Raw genomic sequence first — 23749 nt, forward strand, 5'->3', positions numbered from 1 at the left:
CTCTGGATGTCAGAGCACGGGAATTGTTAGTAGAATTTACAGGTTAGATTTGATCTCATTCTTCTGGGACTTATTTCTTTTCTTGTTAATCATCAGGAAAAGAAGTTTTATTACTGATGCAAGCCCTAAACACCCTTTCAACCCCAGAGGAGAAGCTGGCAGCTCTCTGTAAGAAATATGCTGATCTTGTGAGTATTAAGCCAAGGATGTGAGAGCCATATAAAATATAGCAAAATGTGTGTGTGCTTGATAAGTTTCTTAAAGTACAAATTTAATATGGCCTTAAATGTAAAATTATATTTTATTCTGAAATTGAAGAAGAGAATCTGTTTTGTTGGGGCTTTTTATTGGTTGTATAGTTTCATTTTATGAGGTAATATATAGGGAACATTGTAATACTAAGATGTGGCATAGATTTTCTAAAACTCAGTTTTAGAGTCTAAGTCAGCCTTTCCATTGCTATGTTGTGATGCCTTAGGTGCCACTCAGTTGGGGTGTAGTGGTTCCTGTCTTAAACTTTTCCTAAGGGAATTCTAGAGATTGAGGACTGTTTTGATTGAGATTGTGAGTTACATGAAATCATCTGCTAAAACAATACTTTGTCTCAGAAATACTTCTTTAGCATCTACTATGTGTCAAGCATCCTTTTTTCCATTTTCTAGAAACATTGACCTTATCAAAGAGTTTGTTCTCAGCTATATTATTTTATTTTATTTTTTTGAGACGGAGTCTCGCCTGTGGTCCAGGCTAGAGTGCAGTGGCGTGATCTCAGCTCACTGCAAGCTCCACCTCCCGGGTTCACGCCATTCTCCTGCCTCAACCTCCTGAGTAGCTGGGACTACACGCGCTCGCCACCACACCTGGCTAGTTTTTTAAATTTTTTAGTAGAGATGGGGTTTCACCGTGTTAGCCAGGATGGTCTTGATCTCCTGACCTCGTGATCTGCCCGCCTCGGCCTCCCAAAGTGCTGGGATTACAGGCATGAGCCACCGCGCCCGTCCATTCTCAGCTATATTACAGGTATTACAGGTAGCATTAATTCTCTTTTTGGAGTTTCTTTCTTTCTTTCTTTCTTTTTTTTTTTTTTTGAGACGGAGTCTCGCTCCGTCACCCAGGCTGCTGGATTTCAGTGGTGCGATCTTGGGTCACTGCATCCTCCGCCTCCCGGGTTCAAGCTATTCTCCTGCCTCAGCCTCCTGAGTAGTTGGGACTACAGGCGCGTGCCACCACGCCTGGCTAATTTTTTGTATTTTTAGTAGAGATGGGTTTCACCGTGTTAGCCAGGATGGTCTCCATCTCCTGAACTTGTGATCCGCCCGCCTTGGCCTCCCAAAGTTCTGGGATTACAGGCATGAGCCACTGTGCCTGGCCCGTGAAGGCAGTTTCAACTTGGAAACCCTGCCATCCTATTTGAATTGAAGAATGGGAAAATCATAGAACCCTTTAAAGGAATGGTTGTGGGAAACTTTTAGAATGAGTGGTTCTAATATAAATGCTAAAATTATTGCCTTTTGTGACATACTTAGGTGAATTATCATGTACAATTTATATGCATCTTCATCTGTTAAAACAGTTAATTCCATATCATAAGCCATTACTTTTTTTTAAATCAATGATCAGCTCTAAAAAAATGAATTCTGAGGCCGGGCGCGGTGGCTCACGCCTGTAATCCCAGCACTTTGGGAGGCCAAGGTGGGCGGATCACGAGGTCAGGAGATCGAGACTATCCTGGCTAACACGGTGAAACCCTGTCTCTACTAAAAATACAAAAAAAAAATTAGCCTGGCATGGTGGCAGGCGCCTGTAGTCCCAGCTACTCGGGAGGCTGAGGCAGGAGAATGGCCTGAACCCGGGAGGCAGAGCTTGCAGTGAGCCGAGATCGTGCCACTGCACTCCAGCCTGGGCAACAGAGCGAGACTCCATCTCAAAAAAATATAAAAAAACTGAATTCTGTTAGTTTATTGCCTCAAGAATGACAGTTACAGGCCAGGCATAGTGGCGCACGCCTGTAATCCCAGCACTTTGGGAGGCCGAGGTGGGTGGATCACGAGGTCAGGAGATCAAGACCATCCTGGCTAACACGGTGAAACCCCGTCTTTACTAAAAATACAAAAAAAATTAGCCGGGTGTGGTGGCGGGTGCATGTAGTCCCAGCTACTCGGGAGGCTGAGGCAGGAGAATGGCGTGAACCCGGGAGGCGGAGCTTGCAGTGAACTGAGATTGCGCCACTGCACTCCAGCCTGGACGACAGAGTGAGACTCTGACTCAAAAAAAAAAAAAAAAAAAAAAAAAGACAGTTACTTTCCCTTAGTTTATGAAGTGGTCCAGGTATACTTCAGTTAGCTGGCATTCAGCAGCTTGGCACCTTTCACTATTTGTAGCAACAGGACGCCCTGTGCATCAGTGAAAATGTCCCAGAGCAGTCACAAATGCAAAGATGGCCGAAAACACAGCGTGGTTGGATTGATGGCTTCAGGAAAGGAATGCTTCCATTGGCTGTGGAAGCCAGTCCCCCTTGGTGCCTTTCACATGGGGAGAATCATGCAAGAAATGGCGGAAAAAGAAGAAAGACAAGAACAGAGAAGGGAAAAGAAAAAATGGAGAAAAGAGTAAAAACCAGAAAAAGCAGTGTCGAAGGTTAGCTACCCCACCCAGTGATGTGACAATGACAGACAGCCATGAATTGGTTAGAAGAGAGAACAAACAGTGATCTGGGGTGGTTGTTCTCAGACTCACACCGATCATTGAACTTGTGGTTAAAATGCACATTCTGATTCACTAGGCCTTGGTTGGGGCCTGAGGATCTGCATTTTAACAAATGCCCGGGCAACAGTGATGATGCTGCCAGACCTTGGATCACACTTGAAGTAGCAGGGGTCTAGGGTGTTTTTGTTTGTGGCTTTTGGTTTTATTGTTTTGATTGTGGATAAGGTTATTGCTAAGCACCAGCAGTAATGACTGTGTTCATTTCAGGATGTGACACATTGAAGACTTGCCTAGTGAGTAATCTCTCTTTTATACAGATTTGTGCCAAAAATTTGAAAGACAAAATGTGTATTGTTTCCAGAAAATGTTCTAAAGCTTGATTTCTTGAAGCAACACATATTTCACTTAAAAGGTAGATATAGGCCGGGCGTATAATCCCAGCACTTTGGGAGGCCGAGGCAGGCGGATCACCTGAGGTCGGGAGTTCGAGACCAGCCTTACCAACATGGAGAAACCCCGTCTCTACTAAAAATACAAAATTTGCTGGGCGTGGTGGCGCATACCTGTAATCCCAGCTACTCAGGAGGCTGAGGCAGGAGAATCACTTGAACCTGGGAAGCAGAGGTTGTGGTGAGCCGAAATCCTGCCATTACACTCCAGACTAGGCAACAAGAGTGAAACTCTGTCTCAAAAAAAAAAAAAAAAAAAAAAGTGGAGTATATATATGTGAGGTCACCAAGGGAGTCACAGCCTTTTCCCAAGGATTATTCTGAAAAGTTCCCTTCCCTTTTGCCATCAGTGTCTTCTGCCCGTTTATGACATATATCATCTGATGTCATTGTGCTTGTTGCACTGACATGCATAACTGTTTTGTGGAGCAGTTGGAATGGATTTCTGTGCACTGTAACTGGGATTGTCCATTGGAGAGACCCGGTGGCCAACATGTTCACCAGATCACATGGATTCATGAAATTGTAGCATTTTGCTTTTAGCTGTGGATACCATTAACATGATCCTTAAGTACTTTATAATGCTATTCTTTCCCATCCTGTAGTCAGTTTGTATAGATTATTATAGCATAATAATCTTAATATATGCTTGGGTAGGTTCCATTCTCCTTACTCTTTTCTTCTGAAGTATCTTGGCTATTCTTGGCCCTTTACTCTCTATAGATTTTAGATTCAATTTAGTAGTTCCGTGTGTTGGGGGGCACTATTTGGGATTTCAAAGAGCATTTCACAGAATCTGTAGATACATTTGGGGGAGAATTGCCATCCTCATGATATTAATGTAACTTAAAAAGTGGTTGTCCTGGCCAGGTATGGTAGCTCAGCCCTGTAGCATCTGCACTTCAGGAGGCTGAAGCAGGATTGCTTACAATCAGGAGTTCAAGACCAGCCTGGGCAACGTCGCAAGACCCTGTACACACACACACACGCACACACGCCTGTAGTCTCAGCTACTTGGGAGGCTGAAGTGGTAGGATCGCTTGAGCCCAGGAATTGGAGGCTGCAGTGAGTTCGTGCCACATGGCAACCCAGCCTGGGCGACAGTGCAAGATGCTATCTCCAAAAAAAAAAAAAGTTATCCTTTTGAGGAAAAAGTAAAATTAGATCCTTACACACCAGAGGCAACAATCAATTCCAAATAGATTAAAGGCTTAAATGTCAAAAATTAAGCTTTGAAATTTGTAGATATTATTTTGATTTATCAATAGATAAATATTTTTCCAACCTTGAGTTTAGGAAATATTTCTTGTAGCACAAAAGCACTGAAAGATTGTACAAATTTGCTTTATTGAAATTAAGAACTTTGTTTTCGTCAAAAGATGCCCTGAAAAAAAGTGAGAAGATGGCCAAGCGCGGTGGCTCACACCTGTAATCCCAGCACTTTGGGAGCCTGAGGCAGGCGGATCACGAGGTCAGGAATTCAAGACCAGCCTGGCCAATATGGTGAAAGTCCGTCTCTACTAAAAAAAAAAAAAAAAAAATTAGCCGGGCATGGTGGTTGCGCGCCTGTAGTTCCAGCTACTCAGGAGGTTGAGGCAGGAGAATCGCTTGAACTGGGGAGGCGGAAGTTGCAGTGAGCCAAGATCGCACCACTGCATTCCAGCCTGGGCAACAGAGTGAGACTTCATCTCAGAAAAAAAAAAAAAGTGAGACATTACAAACTGGTGAGAACATATTTCCAACAAATATAACCAGCAGGCGATTTAGTATCAAGAATATCTAAAGAACACTAATGTGAAAAGGACAAATAGCCCTATGGAAAGCTGGATGAGAGACATGAAAGGGACATTTCATAGAAGTGGAAAAACAAAGATACGAAGATACCTTAACATAAAGGTCCATAAACATTCAAAGAGATGTTCCACCTGATAAGTGATTAGGGAAATGCAAATCAGGACCACAGTGAGATGCCATTTTACGTCTATTGTAGTGGCATAAATGAAGAAATCTGATCATTTTGGAGAGGATGTGGATCTACGTGGTCTCTTATATATTGCTGTTGGGAATATCAATTCACCATTGTCATGTGAAATCAAACATTTAGAAATCATTGCCCAGCAACCTCATTTCTGATGTTTGCACAGAGGAGAAATTCCTGACACGTGTATACCAGGAAACACATGAGAATGTTCATACCACTGTGAGTAATAACAAAACCTAGAGACAGCCCAGATGCCTGTTGATGCAAGAAGATGGATTAATAAAGAGTTTTGTGTGTATGTGTGGTGTGTTTTTATTTTTTATCTACTTGTTTGTTTATTTTTCAGACAGGGTCTCACTCTACCACCCAGGCTGGAGTGCAGTGGCGCAATCATGGCTCACTGTTTATTTTTTAGAGACAGGTTCTCACTTTGTGTGGTATGTTTGTGTGTGTGCTGTGTTTTTAAAAAGTGGAATATTATACAGCCTGTGGGCCAAATGCATCCGAAGTCTGTTTTTACACTGCCCACAAGAATGGTTTTAATTTTTAAGATGTTTAAAAATAAAGAAGAACACGTGACAGAGACCATATGTGGCCTGCAGTGCCTAAAATATTTACTTGCTGGCCCTTTACAGAAAAAATCTGCTAAGTCCTGATCTGCAGCTACACGCCAACAATGTGGATGAGTCCTAGCAATGTAATCGAGTTGTGCTGTCCAAGACAGTAGCCATCAGCCACATGTGGCTTATTAAATTAGTGTAAATTAAATGAAAATTTCAATTCCTCATTTGCACTAGCTACAATAAAGTCAAAACAGCTAAAACCAAAAGGATTTTTTTTTTAGAGAAGTACACACAGATGAAATGAAATTATATAGAAAGGAAAGCGAAGGAATAATGAACACCGGATTCAGGATTGCGCTAACCCTGGGTCAGGAAAGGCAGGAGCTCTGCACCCTGGTGAAATTACAGCTAGTATGTGCCGGACCTGCAGCCTCTTAAACTGGGCAGCCGTGTACAGTTCGCAGTAATTTTGCTTTACAAAATTATGCAAAAACAATGATTTTTTTTTCCTGCAAGAATTTCAGTAAAGGTGTTTTTAATACCTGTAAATGTGGCTGTAAGGATGCGTGATATGTTTTGGTAGGCCACAAGATGTCACTCTTGCTCTTCAAATTGTGACTCAGCATCATTTTCTTTTTCAGTAAAAGCTTTATTGAAAGGTCAGTAAGGCTGCCATCTTATCTGTTCATGTTGATTTAACCTTGAAACAGACTGATTTGTTCCATACCCAAAACTGCAGCAGTTCTTCTTACAAAGAACCCTGAGTGCTGTTTACTGAGTTTTAGATTCTGATGACTGTTTCAGTATAGTAGCCTGTGGGTGTAAAACTTGATGGTATTGACTCCTAAAGCATCATTTAAAAAAACAAAAACCTGCCGGGCACGGTGGCTCATGCCTGTATTCTCAGCACTTTGGGAGGCCGAGGTGGGCGGATCACCTGAGTTCGGGAGTTCGAGACCAGCCTGACCAACATGGAGAAACCCCATTTCTACTAAAAATACAAAATTAGCTGGGTGTGGTGGCGCATGCCTGTAATCCCAGCTACTTGGGAGGCTGAGGCAGGAGAATCGCTTTAACTCTTGTTGCCTAGGCTGGAGTGCAATGGCGCGATCCATTGCACTCCAGCCTGGGCAACTAGAGTGAAACTCCATCTCAAAAAAGCAAAACCCGGCCGGGCATGGTGGGTTATGCTTGTAATCCCAGCACTTTGGGAGGCCAAGGCAGGTGGATCAATTGAGGTCATGAGTTTGAGACCAGTCTGGCCAACATAGGGAAACCCTGTCTCTACTAAAAATACAAAAATTAGCTGGGCGTGGTGGCAGGTGCCTGTAGTCCTAGCTACTCGGGAGGCTGAGGCAGGAGAATCGCTTGAACCCGGGAGGTGGAGGCTGCAGTGAGCCGAGATTGTGCCACTGCACTCCAGCCTGGGCAACAGAATAATAGTCCATCTAAAAAAATGATAATGAAAATAAAAAAATCAAAACCCCAAAGCACAATAAATTGATTGTTAAAATATTTGGATTTCAGCAGGTTTTTTGCCAGGTAGGAAATGATCTAGACAGACATTCACCCAGCAAACAGCAATTCGGGACATGCCTGGCTTTAGCACTGAGTCACTCCTGGCCTTCAACATTGGAGTAGGTTTCAGCTAGAACTGGAGCTGGTTTATTTTCCAAAGGGTTAAGGCTGGAATACTTGGGCAGTGTTCCCAGTGGGCCCAGGAAAATTCAGGGGCAGGAGGTATCCAGTTGAAGGGCATCATCCTTCAAAAAGCACAAGATCATAGCTGGAAGTTGAGGAGCCCATGTTGCTTGTGAGTTGTTGGGTTGAAAGCAGGGAGAAGATCTGTGATCAGTGTCTGAAGTCAGAAAGCTGGCAAAATTCAGGACCCCAGGGGATAGCAGGCCAATACGGAAGTCAAGAAAGCCAGAGATTCAGGCTGCTGGGTTCAAATCCCACCTCACCCCTTACTGATTATCTGTACTAATTAAAGAATGTTAGGCAACTTATTAATGTCTCCAGGCTTATACATTTCTTCTATAAAACCTGGATAATAAAGGGTTGTGAAAATTAAATCTGTCTAAAGGATTTTTTTTTAAAAAAGAAAAAGATTGATTATTTTCTGCTGCCCTAAATTTGCTTACTTTTTTGTCACAACTGGAAGAGAAGAGAAGAGAAGGGTGGCAGTGTAGCATGGCATGAAACAATTTAAATAATATATTAAACCATAGTATTTGACTTTTTGAAAATGTGTTCCATAGCTCTCATTATAATTCTAGCCATAACTGTAAGATTTTTACTGTACTTCCTAAATACAAAGTGCTTATGAATTTTAGCTGGAGGAGAGCAGGAGTGTTCAGAAGCAAATGAAGATCCTGCAGAAGAAGCAAGCCCAGATTGTGAAAGAGAAAGTTCACTTGCAGAGTGAACATAGCAAGGCTATCTTGGCAAGAAGCAAGCTAGAGTCTCTTTGCAGAGAACTTCAGCGTCACAATAAGACGTTAAAGGTTAGTTGCTTCATTTGTCTGTTTTTTTCAGGAGGGACTTATCTGATTTCATAATCAACCTTGTGCCTATCTCAAATAAATCCTTGTCTCTACTTGGAGACAGATACTGCCTTGCTTTTTATTTTGCTTGGCCTGATGCCTTGTGTGAGGTCATTGTAAATGTAAGACCAATTCTTTCTACGTAAGTTTTGGTTTCCTGTTGAAGGAAGAGCACCTTAGTTGCCTCATACTTGGCTCCCGGGAATCTACGCTCAAGGCCCTCCTGCTTAGAGCCATGGCTTAGGAAGCTCAGAATTGCCAGTTTTCTGCTGAGCACTGATACAGCTGATCACCAAGTAGGAAAAGCTGCAGTGAAATGAGAAACTAGTAACAGACAGTCTGGGAAGGGAGAACTGCTGAGCTCCTGGGTGGAGCATTGCCCAGTTCCACTGGCCCACCCCCAGCCATTCAGTTGCTAAGTACTTTTAGGAAACCACTTATACCTTGGCTGATTGTAAAGGAAGAGGGAATAGGTATCCAAAGATTCATTGATATCAACAGGGGAAGAAGGAAAGGAGCAGAGCCGTGGGAAGGAATCTGCCTCTTAGAATGGGACAGACTCCCTTTATGCCCCAATAAACTCCCTTTATGCCCCAACAAACTCCCAAGGCCCTAGACTATAAGTGCACTCTTGAAATGGATCTTCACCTGGTATGGGAGCCATTATTACCTCCTTTGCTTTTGAGCCCTTGGATTTAGATGTCAAAGTAAGTGGTATTTTTTTTTTTCCCCATAGGAAATCAATATTTTGAGTAGGCTGGTAACAGTTCAGACATGTAAAGGTCTTTTGACACTCATATCCTAGCAAGAATTGAAAGTAAGCTTTGAATTTTTTTGTTTTTTCTTTTTAATCATCAGAAAGTAGTTACAGAAAGGAAGCTTTTTGAGATGAGGATTCCATTTGTCCTTTGCCCTTTAGGGAGTAGGTGTGACCCAGAAAGTAAGCTGCAAGGGGGCAGGATCTCTTCCGACCCATCTAAGATGATGGCCTGTGTAACCGGCGAGTATTGCAGTAGAGTGAATTGTAGACAGCCATAACATTTATTTTGTAGCAGGACAGTTTGCATCTCTCTGGTTATCTGTCTACTTAGGAAAAACTGCTTGCTTTTCAGTGATAGCCTTCTGGTCATAAATAAGGGGGAGGAATTGTAGTTCAGAAGCAACACGTCAGGGCAGCAACAAATGAACCCACATTGCAGCAGCTTCTCTTGTGAGCATCTTCTCTATAGGTCTGTATTATTAACAAATATTATTTTGGGTAATAAGGAGGAAAATATGCAGCAGGCACGAGAGGAAGAAGAACGACGTAAAGAAGCAACTGCACATTTCCAGATTACCTTAAATGAAATTCAAGCCCAGCTGGAGCAGCATGACATCCACAACGCCAAACTCCGACAGGAAAACATTGAGCTGGGGGAGAAGCTAAAGAAGCTCATCGAACAGTACGCACTGAGGGAAGAGGTAATGGCATTTGGTTTATTTAAACGGCTTCTCAAGATTAGCAAAAGTGTCACCATTCACACCTAAAGTAAAACTGCTGTCACGGGTGTTTCAGAACTTTGCATATGCATAGTGGCAGTCGGTTATTTATTAGGAAACGATCAGGCACCACAAATGAGATCATCACTTGATGTCCCAGGAGTCACTGGGTTTGGGACTTATTTGAGGTTATTTCTAGGAGACCCGTTTAAGTACTGCTTGTCTTCCATGAAATACTGGAAGATTGCAATTTTCGCATGTAGATTGTTTTCCCTTATCCAGACTAATAGTGAATAAATATTTGGGCCCCAAATACCCTGTATCTCAGACATCTATGATAATCTCTACAGTATCCACTACCATTGCATTATACTTGTACAGTTAATGTTTCAGATTTTTTTTTTTTAAATGAGGGCTTTGTATTATTTGGGAGGAAAAACCTACTTCTAACTCCTCACACATAAGCCCATTGAGGGTAAAAAGTTTACTGGGAAGATCCATGGCTAATGAACTTGGCCATTGGCCTTCAATGAAGACTTTTGGAATTATTTTATAAGCTAATCTGGAAGTTCAGAGGTAGTGTCCTCTGAACAAAGTGAGGAACTTGAAAAACCAGGTTAGTACCTATTTGCTAGAAGGTACCACCTGGTTTTTCAAGTTCCTCACTTTTAGAGGTCCGATGGACAGGGTTAGAGGCTTTAGGTTTTTTTAAATGGTGCATCTCTGCCTTTAACATTTAGTAAAATGTTGGGCTTGTTATGTTATGTTCCTTACAGAAATGGATTCAAAAAGCTGATTCAAATTAAAAAAAAAAAAGATCAGGCATCTGTGTGTTACTTTATCTTGTTTTCAACTCAAACTTTATAGTTTTACATACAGCCCTTCAAAAACTATTTTTTTTTTTAAGATTTTATTTTTCTTACTGCCTTTTGTTTTTTTTAAAAAAAAATTATGGAAAATTTCAAGCTTAACAAAAAGTAGAGAGATAATATAGCACCTGGCTTCAGCAGATGAAACCGTAATTCCGTGTGTGTGTGTGTGTGTGTGTGTGTGTGTGTGTGTGTGTGTGTGTGTGTGTGTGTGTATAGAGACAGTTTCTTGCTAAATTGCCCAGGCTGGTCTTGAACTCCTGGGCTCAGGTGATCCCCCTGTCTTGGCTTCCCAAAGTGCTGGGATTGTAGATGTGAGCCACTGTACATGGCTGATAATTTCATCTCTGTTCCCCTAGATTATTTTGAAGCAAATCCAAGATGTCAAATATTCCATTGATATTTGAATGTATAGCTCAAAAAAGTAAGGATTTAAGTATAACCACAATACCAGTTTCATACCTAAAAAATTAACAAATAGGCCAGGTGCAATGGCTCACGCCTGTAATCCCAGCACTTTGGGAGGCCAAGGCAGGAGGACTGCTTGAGCCCATATTTCGCCAAAATATGGCGAAAGCCTGTCTCTACAAAAAAATACAAAGACTAGCCGGGTGAGGTGGTACTCACCTGTAGTCCCAGCTGCTCGGAAGAGTGAGGCAGGAGGATCACCACCACTGTACTCATGGCTGGGTGATGGGAGTGAGACTGTCTCAAATAATTAACAATTACTGAATATTAAGTATCTAGTCACTATTCAAATTTTTTGGATCAGCTTCTTTTTAAAAGAGAAATTGTTTGAAACAAGATCCAAAGAAAATCCATTTCACTGGTTTATATAACGCCAGTCTCTAAAATATAGGTTCCCCCCCTTTATTCTTACACTGTATTTATTGAAGAAACGTCTTTTTTGTCATAGAGGTTAAATTTTCTTTTTATTAGATTATAAAGCCTTTAATTGTCTTAAAATGATTCTTTTAGTTTTGTTGTTTGTTTTGACAGTCTATGTACCTCATAACTGATGTAGCAGATTTGAAAATCAGATTTGTTTAAATCATATTGTATGTGTCTTATGTTATGTTCTTTGGTCAGAATATAATGATCAAATTACTTGCAGGCGCTCTCTTGAGAGCAGTCTGTGGTGCTCTCAATACATAGTTAGACCACCTTACTTCACCAACCAGCATTTTCCCCTCTCATATAGGGTATTGTAACTGGAAGAGTTCCGTTTCTCCAGCTGGGAAGGGATTGTTCTGTTGACTTTATTATACATCAGTAACCACTTAACAGTTTTGTTTGGAAATACTAATGAACTTTTACCAAATGTCTAAAGTGTGCCAGGCACCAAGCACCTTACCTAGTGCCACCATCGCACTTACTGTTACAGCTCTGCAAGGTAGGTGGAGGTATCCCCCTGTACAGAGGAGGGCATTGCGCTCCAGCGTGGAGAGGAATTAGCCCAGGGCCACACACTGGCCAGGATTTGACCTGGGCCATTCCTACCATCATACCATGCTGCCTCCAGCTAAGGAATTTGGGAAAATATGGGGAGGGAAAAAAGGAACTGTGTGCATGATGTATGGTTTAGTACTTTGCTCTTCTTATCCTTCTTTGTCTTGGTGCACTCTGAGCCTTATTTTCAGTGTCGGGCAGAAATAGGAAATACCAAGCTGGTGAGGGGGACAGCCCATGTCTGACAGGGTGGGGGAACAGGCAACAGTCAAAGGGCCATGCTTCTGCCCATGTGGGATGGTTTGCAAGGTGGTGTCAAATCGCCGCTTCTCTAAGCGGAGTATACAGGGACAGAGAGAGAGCTGGTGTTCTTAGCTGCAGTGGTAGCAGCAGAACAGCAGGGTGAGCAGGGTGCTGTAACTGCTGTGATGTTTCCTCCCCACTGTGTTCCTTTCTTTGGTGAGTGATGGAAGAAACTCTCCTTTTCCCATAGCACATTGATAAGGTGTTCAAACATAAGGAACTGCAACAGCAGCTCGTGGATGCCAAACTGCAGCAAACGACACAACTGATAAAAGAAGCTGATGAAAAACATCAGAGAGAGAGAGAGTTTGTAAGTTCTACTTCTTAAAAACAAAGACAATATTGCCAATATTTGAAACATCAAATTGTAACCAAGGCCGTCTGAAACATTTATCTATTCTACCTTTAATGTAGCACCTGGGGGCATGCCAGCTGGTGTTTTGCTGTAGATTGAGAAGAGAGTATGTGGTGTGTGTGTGTTAGAAAGCATTTGGCTGTTTATTTCTATTTAACCTTTTATACAGAAAATATACTGGAAAGATTATACCAAATCAGTGGGAAGACCTGCACTTGTTGTTTTTCTGTGCTTAGAATATTTAGTTCCCATCTTAGATAATGGTCATCAGGTTCAAGAGTTGTGTGCTCACATTTAGCATGTTAAATTTGGTGATTCAGTTTAACAACAAGCTTACCAAGCCACAGGTCTCCTATATATGATTACATTTTGTTTTCAAACAAGTAACTTGAAACTGGGGAAGTCATTTATTTACTTACTCTGGTATAATTTTCTGATAAAATTTAAACAGAATTCTCTACCCTAATCACTCAGCATTGTTGCCAGTGTATGCTCAGATTCTATTGCCTGTCAGTAATTGTGAATACAGTGGAATCTCATTGGGTATGTATATTACCATGTGCAAATTCAGCTAAGTGCTTATCCACAAGGGAGAAATGATTGCAATAATGCAGACTGTTGCATCCACAGCCCTGACATGAGCACAGTGTGAAGATTCAGTTCCTGAGTGGCCCTCGTCATGTGGGCATGTCACACTGAGTGCATCTAGGGTTTAGAGAGACATGTTTTTCACAGTGTCATCCTTCCATATGAACTGACAATAGTATCCAGTGTTCAGCTGAGAAATGGTTATCATTTCCAAAGTTGGAATATAAATTTTATACACACACACACACTCATATTCATTACATGTGTGTACTTTCTGGTTGCTTCAGCAGGACTTTTCTAGGCTTCTTTGGACTATGTGTGATATTTTACTTCAGGGACTGAATTTCACAACTGCCTACTATGCAACTTTGTGATTTTCTTGAAAGCACAAGTACTATATATAAATGAAAATGTCCACCCCCTCCCCGCTTTCTAAAAAAGTGCTCAGAAACCAGGTCTCAAGATTGATTGCGTTGCTTTCCCCATACGCTTTCACTCTGCCTCGTCTTGCCTCAGGGAATAGCGGGGCTTTTCTAAGTCACCCAGATAATATCAAGATTATCAGCCGTGTTCTCTGCTAATACTGTACATATAATTATTTTCACCTAAAACACAACAATGTAACTCTGAGTTTTAGAAACCATATTAGGCCCCCAGGGTACTTTTTCTGCTTCAGCAATAAAAATATTGTTCCTGCATTCCTAAGTGTTAACCAGCGGGACAGATAGAAGATACAGGTAAATGGCAATTTGTGGAACAGACTGTTTCATCTGTAGACCTGTGGTTCTTGCTAAAATAGAAGGATGAAGCCTAACTCTGATCATTTGATATTTAGTCCTGCTTGTAATTACCATTAGCATTTTGCCAGAATGTTTCTGTTTTCTAGTTATTAAAAGAAGCGACAGAATCAAGGCACAAATACGAACAAATGAAACAGCAAGAAGTACAACTAAAACAGCAGGTAACTTCACAGCAGGGGATAGTACAATTTGTAAGAAAAATCTGTGGTTCCTTTGATTCTGCATATCTTCAATCTCCTCTAAGATGGTTTTGCTTTTTGCTTTTTCCCAGCCAGAGCTGACCAGGACTGAGGCAGAAATCTCATGGCCCTCTTGGTATTTTCCACTTTATTTAGGTTAACTACCTCATCCCAGTTTGCCCAGCACTTTCCTGGTTTTGGTACTGAAAGTCTCGTGTCCCAGGAAATGCCCCGTCTCAGGCAGCCTGGGACGGTTAGTCAACCTGTCTTCAGTGACCCTTTCTAAGAGCCCAGATAATTCCTCCCTTTTTCAGTCGGTTAAACTAAATTTCCCACTAAAGGAAAACTGATACATCTGCATATTTTATTTATTTTGTATCAAGTTGAACCACATGAAATTGCTAAACAAGACAAGAATATGTCCTTGGCCTAAAAAAATGGCAATTTCATATAGTGAACTCTAATATCTTTAGAGTTTTGTGCTATAAGCACGTAAGTTGTTTTAAAAACTACATATAGCTGGGTGTGGTGGCACGCCTGTAGTCGCAGCTACTCAGGAGTCCGAGGCGGCAGGATCGCTTGTGCTGGTGTTTTTCATCAGGGCCCTCCCTCTTGTTCATTCCAGACCCTGTAAGTGTGTCCTACTGTGATCTCTCTCTGTGGTTGCCTTGTGTGGAATGAGTGTAGGAGGAGTTAGCTCCTTAAAAAAAAAAAAAGGTACAGGAAAGACTTGCCGTGGCTTTACAGATGGGTAAAATTAGGCATTTCTACCTATACATTCATCCTTTTTTTCAGTTAACTAGATTACATTTGGCTGAAAGAAGTGTTACTTAAAAGTTTATCATATAAGTTTTTGTGAAGACTCTAGATTAGCTGTAAAATAACACTGATACCTTGAGACTGGCATGATCTTCATGAGCACCTCTTTGGAGTGCTGCTTTTCTTTGGGAACATCTTACAATGTGATGAATTTAAGGTCCTATAAAGCTAGCCTAACTTAGAGTGAATATTCAAGAGGTGTCAGATATGAGGAATCTTTGGAACCGAAGATCATGCCAGAAAGCTTCTAGGAGATTTGAATCTCTTACTTATCAGCCCTATACAGTCAGTTGTCCATGTAAATAGAGATGAGAATTGATGTGGAGAAGGTACGAAGTCTCCAGATGGCTTTGGAAGATGTTCCTGAACGTGGGTGTCATTGACAATGCTGTGGAAGTCACCAGAGGGCCCTTTTACCAAGCCCCCAGGCCAGCTCCAATTCTATCGTACTGTCACCACCGTAGCTTCTGTTGTCTGTGATCTGTACCACTCAGAGTCCTCTTATCCAGTCACTATTTGTTTCCTTTGCTGTCACCTCTTGTTTTCCTCTACCTAAATGTGGCTGTCCTTCCCAAGCATGTCTCACCTTCTCTGCCCTCACCATGTCATTTCCCAGAATCTGCTGGTGTAACTCAAAGTCTTTGTGCTGTCTTCACCTGCTGTTTTGTAATCTAGCCATGGAGGTCCATGTGTGATAACAGTGGCCACTTATTGGCTACCCACTGGGCCAGCACTGAACTCTCACATGGGACAGTCTTTATTTGGATGTTCCATTTTCAATAAAAGTGGACCATGCCTGCGAGGCGCAGTGGCTCATGCCTGTAATCCTAGCCAAGGCGGGCGGATCGCTTGAGCTTAGGAGTTTGAGACCAGCCTGAGCAACATGGTGAAACCCCATCTCTATAAAAGATACAAAAATTAGCCAGGCGTGGTGGTGTGTGCCTATAGTCCCCTCTATTCAGGAGGCTGAGATGGGAGGATTGCTTGAGCCCAAGAGGGAGGTCGAGGCTGCAATGAGCCGTGATTGCGCCACTGCACTCCAGCCTGAGCGACAGAGTGAGACCCTAAAGGACCACATCAAAACTGCTGTAACTTCTAATGTCCCTCAGGCACTAATACTGCTCCCTCCCTCTGCGTGAGCACCACTCTTGCCCCAACTCCAGGCCTGTCATGTCAGAGGCCCCGTCAGTGTCTGCTAACAAATCCTGTGTGTTCTCCAGGTCACCCTGCATTTCTCTTCCTGCTTTGTCCTCATCCCAGGCCAGGCCCTTGTGCCGATGTGGCTTGGCCATCTCACAGGGACCTCGTCTAGCCTAACAAGCACGAGGTCACTGTGAGATGACTAACTTTCAGTTGGCTTCTGCGTCCACCACACCACAGTGCGTGCTGCTTAAGTGCTTCCGGGATGGCCCGTCCCCCTGCTGGCTGTGGCTGGGCGGGCACCATCATATTCCACCCTGCCCTGCATCCTGTGCGCTAGGTGGTGCTGGTGAATATTCTGCATCCAGCACTGCTTATGCTGTTTCTTGGCCTCTGAAGATCCTTTATTCTTCTCTGCTTTTCTTATATCTATCGTGTGATCTTGCCCAAAATACTTTATTCCTCTGGGTCTCTCTCTGTTCCCCTATCCTGAAAATAATGTGATTATGTTGGATAGTCTCTGAAGGGTTCCCTCCTGGTCTAAGATGAACTCATTCAGCTCACCTATGAGGGCCAGCTCAGGCCTCCCACATGAAGCTTCCCCTAAGTATCCTGAGCCTCACTGTGCCCTTCCCCGTATACTTCTCTGGACTCCTTTCTAAGGGGGAGAAGATGGTGACTCCATTTTATATTTTGCTTGCCTTGTTGGTTAGCATTTTTTCCCTCATCCTTAAATAAAAATTCCTTGAGGGTAGGACTATGTTAAGAGTAGATCTCTTTACGTTTTCTTTTAATTTTACTCTCACCGAATTCTTCTTCCCCAACCAAACCAATTCTTTGGCTTCTGTTGCATTTTCCTCCCTTCGTTAAGGAAAGAGATACCATTGCTATCAAACTAAGAACTCTGCAGGTGGTATTCTAAAGGAATGATCTTTTCCCAAGGACAGTTTTCACGTGGCAGGAGAGGGGTAGTTGGGCGAGCACTCCACATGCATGACGTTTATAGTCACCACTTCAGGCTGTGTTATGACCAGTGGGTGGAGATCTAATATTAAAGTCAACAGAATGTCCTCATTTTTAATGCATTTCTGTGGGTTGTCAGAACTTTAGCCATCTATGTCTGGTGTCCAAGGATTGGATGTGCATTTGTTCGTATTTCTATCACTTGTAATAAGTAACCATACTACGTTCTTTTGAAAGTTTGGGAACTGGAATTGTTTGCGTGGAACTCAGAATGTTTCATACTTTTTTTCCTATAGCTTTCTCTTTATATGGATAAGTTTGAAGAATTCCAGACTACCATGGCAAAAAGCAATGAACTGTTTACAACCTTCAGACAGGAAATGGAAAAGGTATTTACATATTTTTAGTAGAATAGTATATCAAATGGAATTTGTATAAGCTCTTTTAAGTGTGATTACTATTTTGCTGAGTTTCCTTTGTTATGATACTGTCTTCATTTTCTCTTTAGTGATCCTCCAGTGGCATTTTTGGTCATTTTGCCCTCAATGTACCCCAAGTAGCTAATGTTCTCTATGCTCTTAGAATTCTACCTTTATTATAGTGAAATCCTATATTAAATGCAACTTGTTAGAAATAAAGTGGTGGTTTTTTGGGTGTGTTGCTGTTTTTTGTTTGTTTTAACCACTTTAGAGGATCATCCTCAGCCCTCTCATAAAACTCTGTGTCCTTGGAGATTAACTATTGAAAGACATCCAAGCCCAGAATAATCATCATATATTTTGGTTGGTTGATATATCAGTGTTTCTACCTTTTTTAGCTTCTCTGTTTTTCTTATCTTTACTCCCACTGAATTCTTTCTCCCCTGACCAAACCAATTCTTTCGCTTCTGTTGCATTTTCCTGCCTATGTTAAGGAAAGAGATATCCTTGAGATCAAGCTAAGGACCAAAGTATATAATTCTATGCATATCCAGCCAGCCAGCCAGCCTTATTTTACTTGGCATCCTTCCCTTAAAAATGGGGGATTTAAAAACATAGCGTTGGGTTGGGGAGTACAGTAGTGCCTGGCACTTTGTTAGCATTCAGTAGATGTTAGTCATGACTATTATTAGATCTCACATAGTGGTGGAGACCGTGCGCCCTGGGTTAATGTCCCAGTTGCATCATAGAACGTGTGACTATGGACAAGTTGTTAAACCTTTCTGTTCCTTCACTGTTAAAAATGGTAACAAAAACCTGCCCTTCATGAAATAGAGTATTTCAGACAGTGCTTGGCACATTAACATGTACTCAGTTACCATGTGGCTGATTGGTGCTCAAATTACCACCTCCAGGTATTTTTAGACCTGGTAATCTGGAGAATTCCATGAGCAGCAGATTCGTTCTGCCTGCCAGTCCTTTCAGTTGAGGCTGCAATTGAGGGGGCGCTGTTAGGCAGTGTAGGTGATAGCTGGACGCCAGCACAGACTCACTGTTGAGGTGGAACAGAGAGTTCCCGCCTCCTGGATCTGCCATCCTTCTGGTCTTCTGGGACTGGAACACATTCCTCTCTGTCCGTGGCTGCAGAGATCACCATGGGTCAGCAGTCAACCTAGGTCTTCCACCAGCTCTTCCCATGGCCTTTGTCCCGGTTTGCCTTGTGTTACAGTTTTGTGGGTAATTACCCAAGGCACAGGGCACTGGCTCTGTCTTATCCTTGTTTCCCTTAACACCACCTGGCTCAATGCCCCGACCTGGATCAGAGCTGGTGTGCAGTCAACAGTAGATGAAGGCATATTGAGAAAGTAGCTAGCTACAGGCATGGATAAATGCATCCTGAATTTCTGAAAATTGTGTTCTGGTAGCATAGGTTTAACACTTCCCTGATTTGGGGACCCACTTTATCTTTAGCAAAATCTGAAGTAAATCAGCCTCACGAATTGTGAGGATGACCAAAGCTGAGGTATTAACTACTTTTATCTTCTTGGTCACTGGAGTCTTACCTGAATCATGCTGCCTTGAGTTCTGAAACTGATGTGTTCTTGGAGGTTGTGGTGGAGTGTCAGTTCTTAATGTCTTGTGGGGCTGAAGGTCGCTGTCCTCCCAAGAATCTGAGGAATTCGTTTAATGGACAGAAAACTCAGTCATGGGCATTTTTTCATACAACTTAGGGAGAAGGAGGGCTTGTCTCTCGCTACCCGGAGCTGGGATGAAAGCTGCACTTCAGCCTTAACTGAGTTCAGAGTGTGGTGGCTGACAGCTTCCTCCATGTGCTGCTGCCTCTGAAATTGAGGAGATTAAATTTGTTTTTCTCATAATACAAACCCCCTTCTTTGGTTCCACCCTAGGAGCTTCTGAGATAAGCTCTGCTACCGACAGGCAGGCACAGCTACTTCTATAAAGACACACACAGCTGTCAGCCGGGTGAGGGAGGTGCAGGGATGGGGGAGGGGAGGGGCACAGAAACATTTTTGTGTACTGGGACAGGGAGTAGAGATAAGTAAGGGAACTTAGAATTTAAATGTGCAATTGTATTCACAGATGACAAAGAAAATTAAAAAACTGGAAAAAGAAACAATAATTTGGCGTACCAAATGGGAAAACAATAATAAAGCACTTCTGCAAATGGCTGAAGAGGTGAGATGGTTTCCTGCGACTAAGGTGTAGTCTTAGTCATGGGGACTCCTTGAGTTCAGGTACCTATCGGGGCCGGGGACGTGTGCTGTAACACTACTGCCATAGTTGAGGACTCCAGCCCGCGTTGGGGCGGGGGTGGGGATGAGTTGCTGGGTAGAATCTGTGACTTCTTTCCTGGCAGTTAGGTTAGGGACAGGGCCCTGAGTGAGGGGCTGAGCTTCCTACCACCCAGTTAATCAGCCCAGGCTTGTGTTGGAGATAGCATAAAACATCTAGATTTTGCTTTCTTCTACAGCAGTGATTTCTCAAACTTGAGCTTGCATCAGACGCCTGCTTGTTAAGACCAGGATTGCTGGGCTTCTCCCAGAGGCTGAGTCACTAGTTCTTGGGGGCGGAGGCAGATAATCCGCCTCTCTAACAAGCATGCAGGTGATGCTGATGCAGCATGTAGGGCCTTTCTAGCTTGACTTATTAGGCTTTCAAAACAACAAAGTACGTTTTGCCTGTTTTATATAACACTTCAGGAAAGAAATAAAACGCTGGGGCACATGTGTACAAGAACCTTGTTCTCGGCTGGGCGCAGTGGCTCACGCCTGTAATCCCAGCACTTTGGGAGGCCGACGCAGGCGGATCATGAGGTCAAGAGATCAAGACCAGCCTGGCCAACATCGTGAAACCCCGTCTCTACTAAAAATACAAAAATTAGCTGGGCGTAGTGGCACGTGCCTGTAGTCCCAGCTACCCAGGAGGCTGAGGCAGGAGAATTGCTTGAACCTGGGAGGCGGAGGTTGCAGTGAGCCGAGATTGCACCACTGCACTCCAGCCCGGGCGACAGAGCGAGACTGTCTCAAAAAAAACAACAAACTTCTCATCTAAAAATTGGTAGAGGAGAAATCTATGTAGAAGTGAGTCATTTTCTGTATGTAGGCCTTTGTGTCTGCTACTCTTTGTCATATCTTGAATTTCCTTAATAGTTCAATAGGAAATGTCTTAAAAAGTTTATCTTTGGCTCACGTCTGTAATCCCAGCGCTTCCGGAGGCCAAGGCGGGCAGATCACGAGGTCAGGAAATCAAGACCATCCTGGCCAACATGGTGAAACCCCATCTCTACTAAAAATACAAAAATTAGCTGGGCGTGGTGGTGCGCGCCTGTAGTCCCAGTTACTCGGGATGCTGAGGCAGGAGAATCACCTCAACCCAGGAGGCAGAGGTTGCAGTGAGCCGAGATCACGCCATTGCACTCCAGCCTGGCAACAGAGCAAGACTCTGTCTCAAAAAAAAAAAAAAAGTGACAAAAGGAATTTAATTTTGTCCCCCTGAAACAATATGCTAAATCTCATTCGGTATAGTTATGGGTGCAGTCATGCTAGCTAGCTAGAATGTTAGGAGGCTGAAGAGACGGAACATGTTACATAGGTGAGAGGTGTCCAATATGGCTGAGCTGGCTTAATTTTTTTGTAACCTGATTGATATTTAACAGGGTTACAGAAATCCTCTTTTTTCTTACAGAAAACAGTCCGTGATAAAGAGTACAAGGCCCTTCAAATAAAACTGGAACGGTTAGAGAAGCTGTGCAGGGCTCTTCAAACAGAAAGGAATGAGCTCAATGAGAAGGTGGAAGTCCTGAAAGAGCAGATAGCCATCAAAGCGGCCATCAAAGCGGCCAACAGGGAGTTAGCAACATCTGTGATGCGGCCCCGTACTGCCCTGGATTCTCACAAGGAGCTGAACACTTCCTCGAAAAGAGCCCTGGGAGCGCACCTGGAGGCTGAGCCCAAGAGCCAGAGAAGCGCTGTGCAAAAGCCCCCGTCCACAGGCTCTGCTCCGGCCATTGAGTCGGTTGACTAAGATGAGGTGTGATCACTGTATTGAGAGATATATTTTGTGTATAACTTTCTCTGTTAGTAGTTAACTATTGGTTTTGTGGTGAAAATTTTCTTACTTTTTCTACCATATCTGTATTTTCTTAGAACTACTGGACTTATGTGGTACAGGAGGCTGCTTAGCAGTTTTGAATAGTTTAATCTATAAATTTTCCTCAGCTGTGTTGCACATCGGCCTCGTTCTCCCTCCACTGGAATGCATGTGTTCATTGCCTTGTCCTTTCTCTCCCTGCTCCTTGCACATTATCATCCTAATGAAAATTTCACTGACAGGGCCGACCATTACAAGGGAACTTTGTTCTGACGATGGTTCCTTGATGTGAAAACAATATTAATTTAAACGTCTTAGCCCCCCCCCCCAATAATATTATTCAGAAAAAGAAAATACCAAGGCGATTAGTTTTGTCTAATAACCCATTTAAATGCCAAGTAAAAATAAAACTCCTAGTGTTGGGTCAGAAGCATATTTGATTGAAATTAGCTTTTTGAAAACATTTATATCTTGGGACAAATTGAGATGGCCACATGCCTAGAATCCTAAGTTTCGGCAGAATATGTATATAAAGATGTCACTTGTGGACAAAATAGTACATAGAGGCAAATCACTAGACAAATAAGCTTAGTGTTTACGTGACTGAACAGTCATCCTGCTTTGGGTTTCAGGTGTGGGATTTGGACCATGAGGGGCTCCCGTAGAGGATGGCGGTTTGTGTTTGATTCTGATTTGGGATTTCAGTACATATTCTCCACTTCCCATAGAAGGCCACTTATTCTTTGAAAACTGGTGTTCATGTTTGCCGTTCAATGAAGTCCCTTGTCAAAGACAAGGACGGTCAATTCACGTGTCACTTTCACTAGGCAGAAGTTTCTCCAATACCTTCTGGCTACTTGAAAGTTGTTACAAAAATTCTACCAGCAAAGTACTCCAGGTTTTTCAAAAGGGAATTTTCATTATGGATCAGTACCAACCGAAATTGATTTTCATTTCCAAAACAAACACTGGCACCAACATTTTTACTTTGGGAAGACTTGGCAGAGTGTTAGTCATGATCTGTTACTTATGTGTTCAGTCTGTTTCTCACCCCCTTCTTAGTTACCATCTCTTTTTTAAGAAGAAAAAAGAAAAGCCACAGTATTATCAAGGTCTCTACACTTGGACTGGGGGAAAATTTGAAATTAAGCACATAACTTTTGAATTAGTTCTTTGTTTCAATGTTGAATGTGGCGCAGTTATGCAGATGATTAATCAGGCTGCACTGATGGAAGTTTTGACTTTGTCCCTGGTATAATTTGCATTGAAATGCTTTATGAAATAAAAGGTTCTACTAGAACTGATGTTAGCACATTCCACTGAGCAAAACTATCAGACTGACACTTGTTAAATTGCTTACTGGACTGAATAAACTCTGTTTTGTCCAGTTAAAAGGGTTTTCTCTTTGTTACAAGTGTTATTTGTAAAGTCCTGTCACATTCATGGTCTAAACTGGGTTGAAAGAATTGAAAATTGTCCAACAGATAGATAGGAAACCGCCTGGAGTGGAGGAGGGTTGTATCTAAGCCTCCACCATCAGTCATGTTAATTCAAGGGGCCACAGTGGAGGAAAGTAAATCCACAAAGTAGATTATCTAATTACCATCAAAATGAGTCAGAAGCAAAAAACAACACCCTCCAACAGCCTCTTATGAGTACACCCTGTTCTGCTACTAAAATACTAGACTCATTTCCCTGGTGGTGGGGGGGAATGCAGGTATAGATCAGAAATATAATCATCTACCTTAAAATTAGTACTAATGATCACATTTCACAAGAACTCTGCTGGATGTACAGCTCTTAACATTTTATTAAGCCATTTGTGTAGCCCACCACGTTTCTTTGTGGTGCTTGTCCTGTGTGGAAGATTGTAAATCTTGGGCCTGTTGCATACTTCCAAGGGCTTTAAAGCAATGTGATTAACAGTACTTGGCCTGCTGCTTTTGGCTTACTTTGTATTTTTAGCTAGATGCTATTATAGTGTTGAAAGGATATGGATTCTGTCTGGGATGCATTTGTTGTCCTTTCAGA

General features: G+C 42.5%; 1 protein-coding gene across 1 annotated transcript in view; it reads left to right on the forward strand.

Annotated features, from left to right (window-relative positions):
- The window catches only part of TXLNG (taxilin gamma), a 56106-nt gene extending 34034 nt beyond the window's left edge, over positions 1–22072 (forward strand). Inside the window, exons 3-10 of the mRNA XM_034950426.4 lie at positions 97–188; positions 8036–8206; positions 9512–9706; positions 12536–12655; positions 14175–14249; positions 17486–17578; positions 19709–19804; positions 21314–22072. Of these exons, the coding sequence (XP_034806317.1) occupies positions 97–188; positions 8036–8206; positions 9512–9706; positions 12536–12655; positions 14175–14249; positions 17486–17578; positions 19709–19804; positions 21314–21652 (1181 nt within the window). The 3' untranslated portion in view covers positions 21653–22072. The remainder of the gene's footprint in view (positions 1–96; positions 189–8035; positions 8207–9511; positions 9707–12535; positions 12656–14174; positions 14250–17485; positions 17579–19708; positions 19805–21313) is intronic.
- Positions 22073–23749: the final 1677 nt, after the last annotated feature.

Source organism: Pan paniscus, chromosome X (assembly GCF_029289425.2).
Source record: "Pan paniscus chromosome X, NHGRI_mPanPan1-v2.0_pri, whole genome shotgun sequence".
In the NCBI taxonomy this organism is placed as follows: Eukaryota; Metazoa; Chordata; class Mammalia; order Primates; family Hominidae; genus Pan; species Pan paniscus.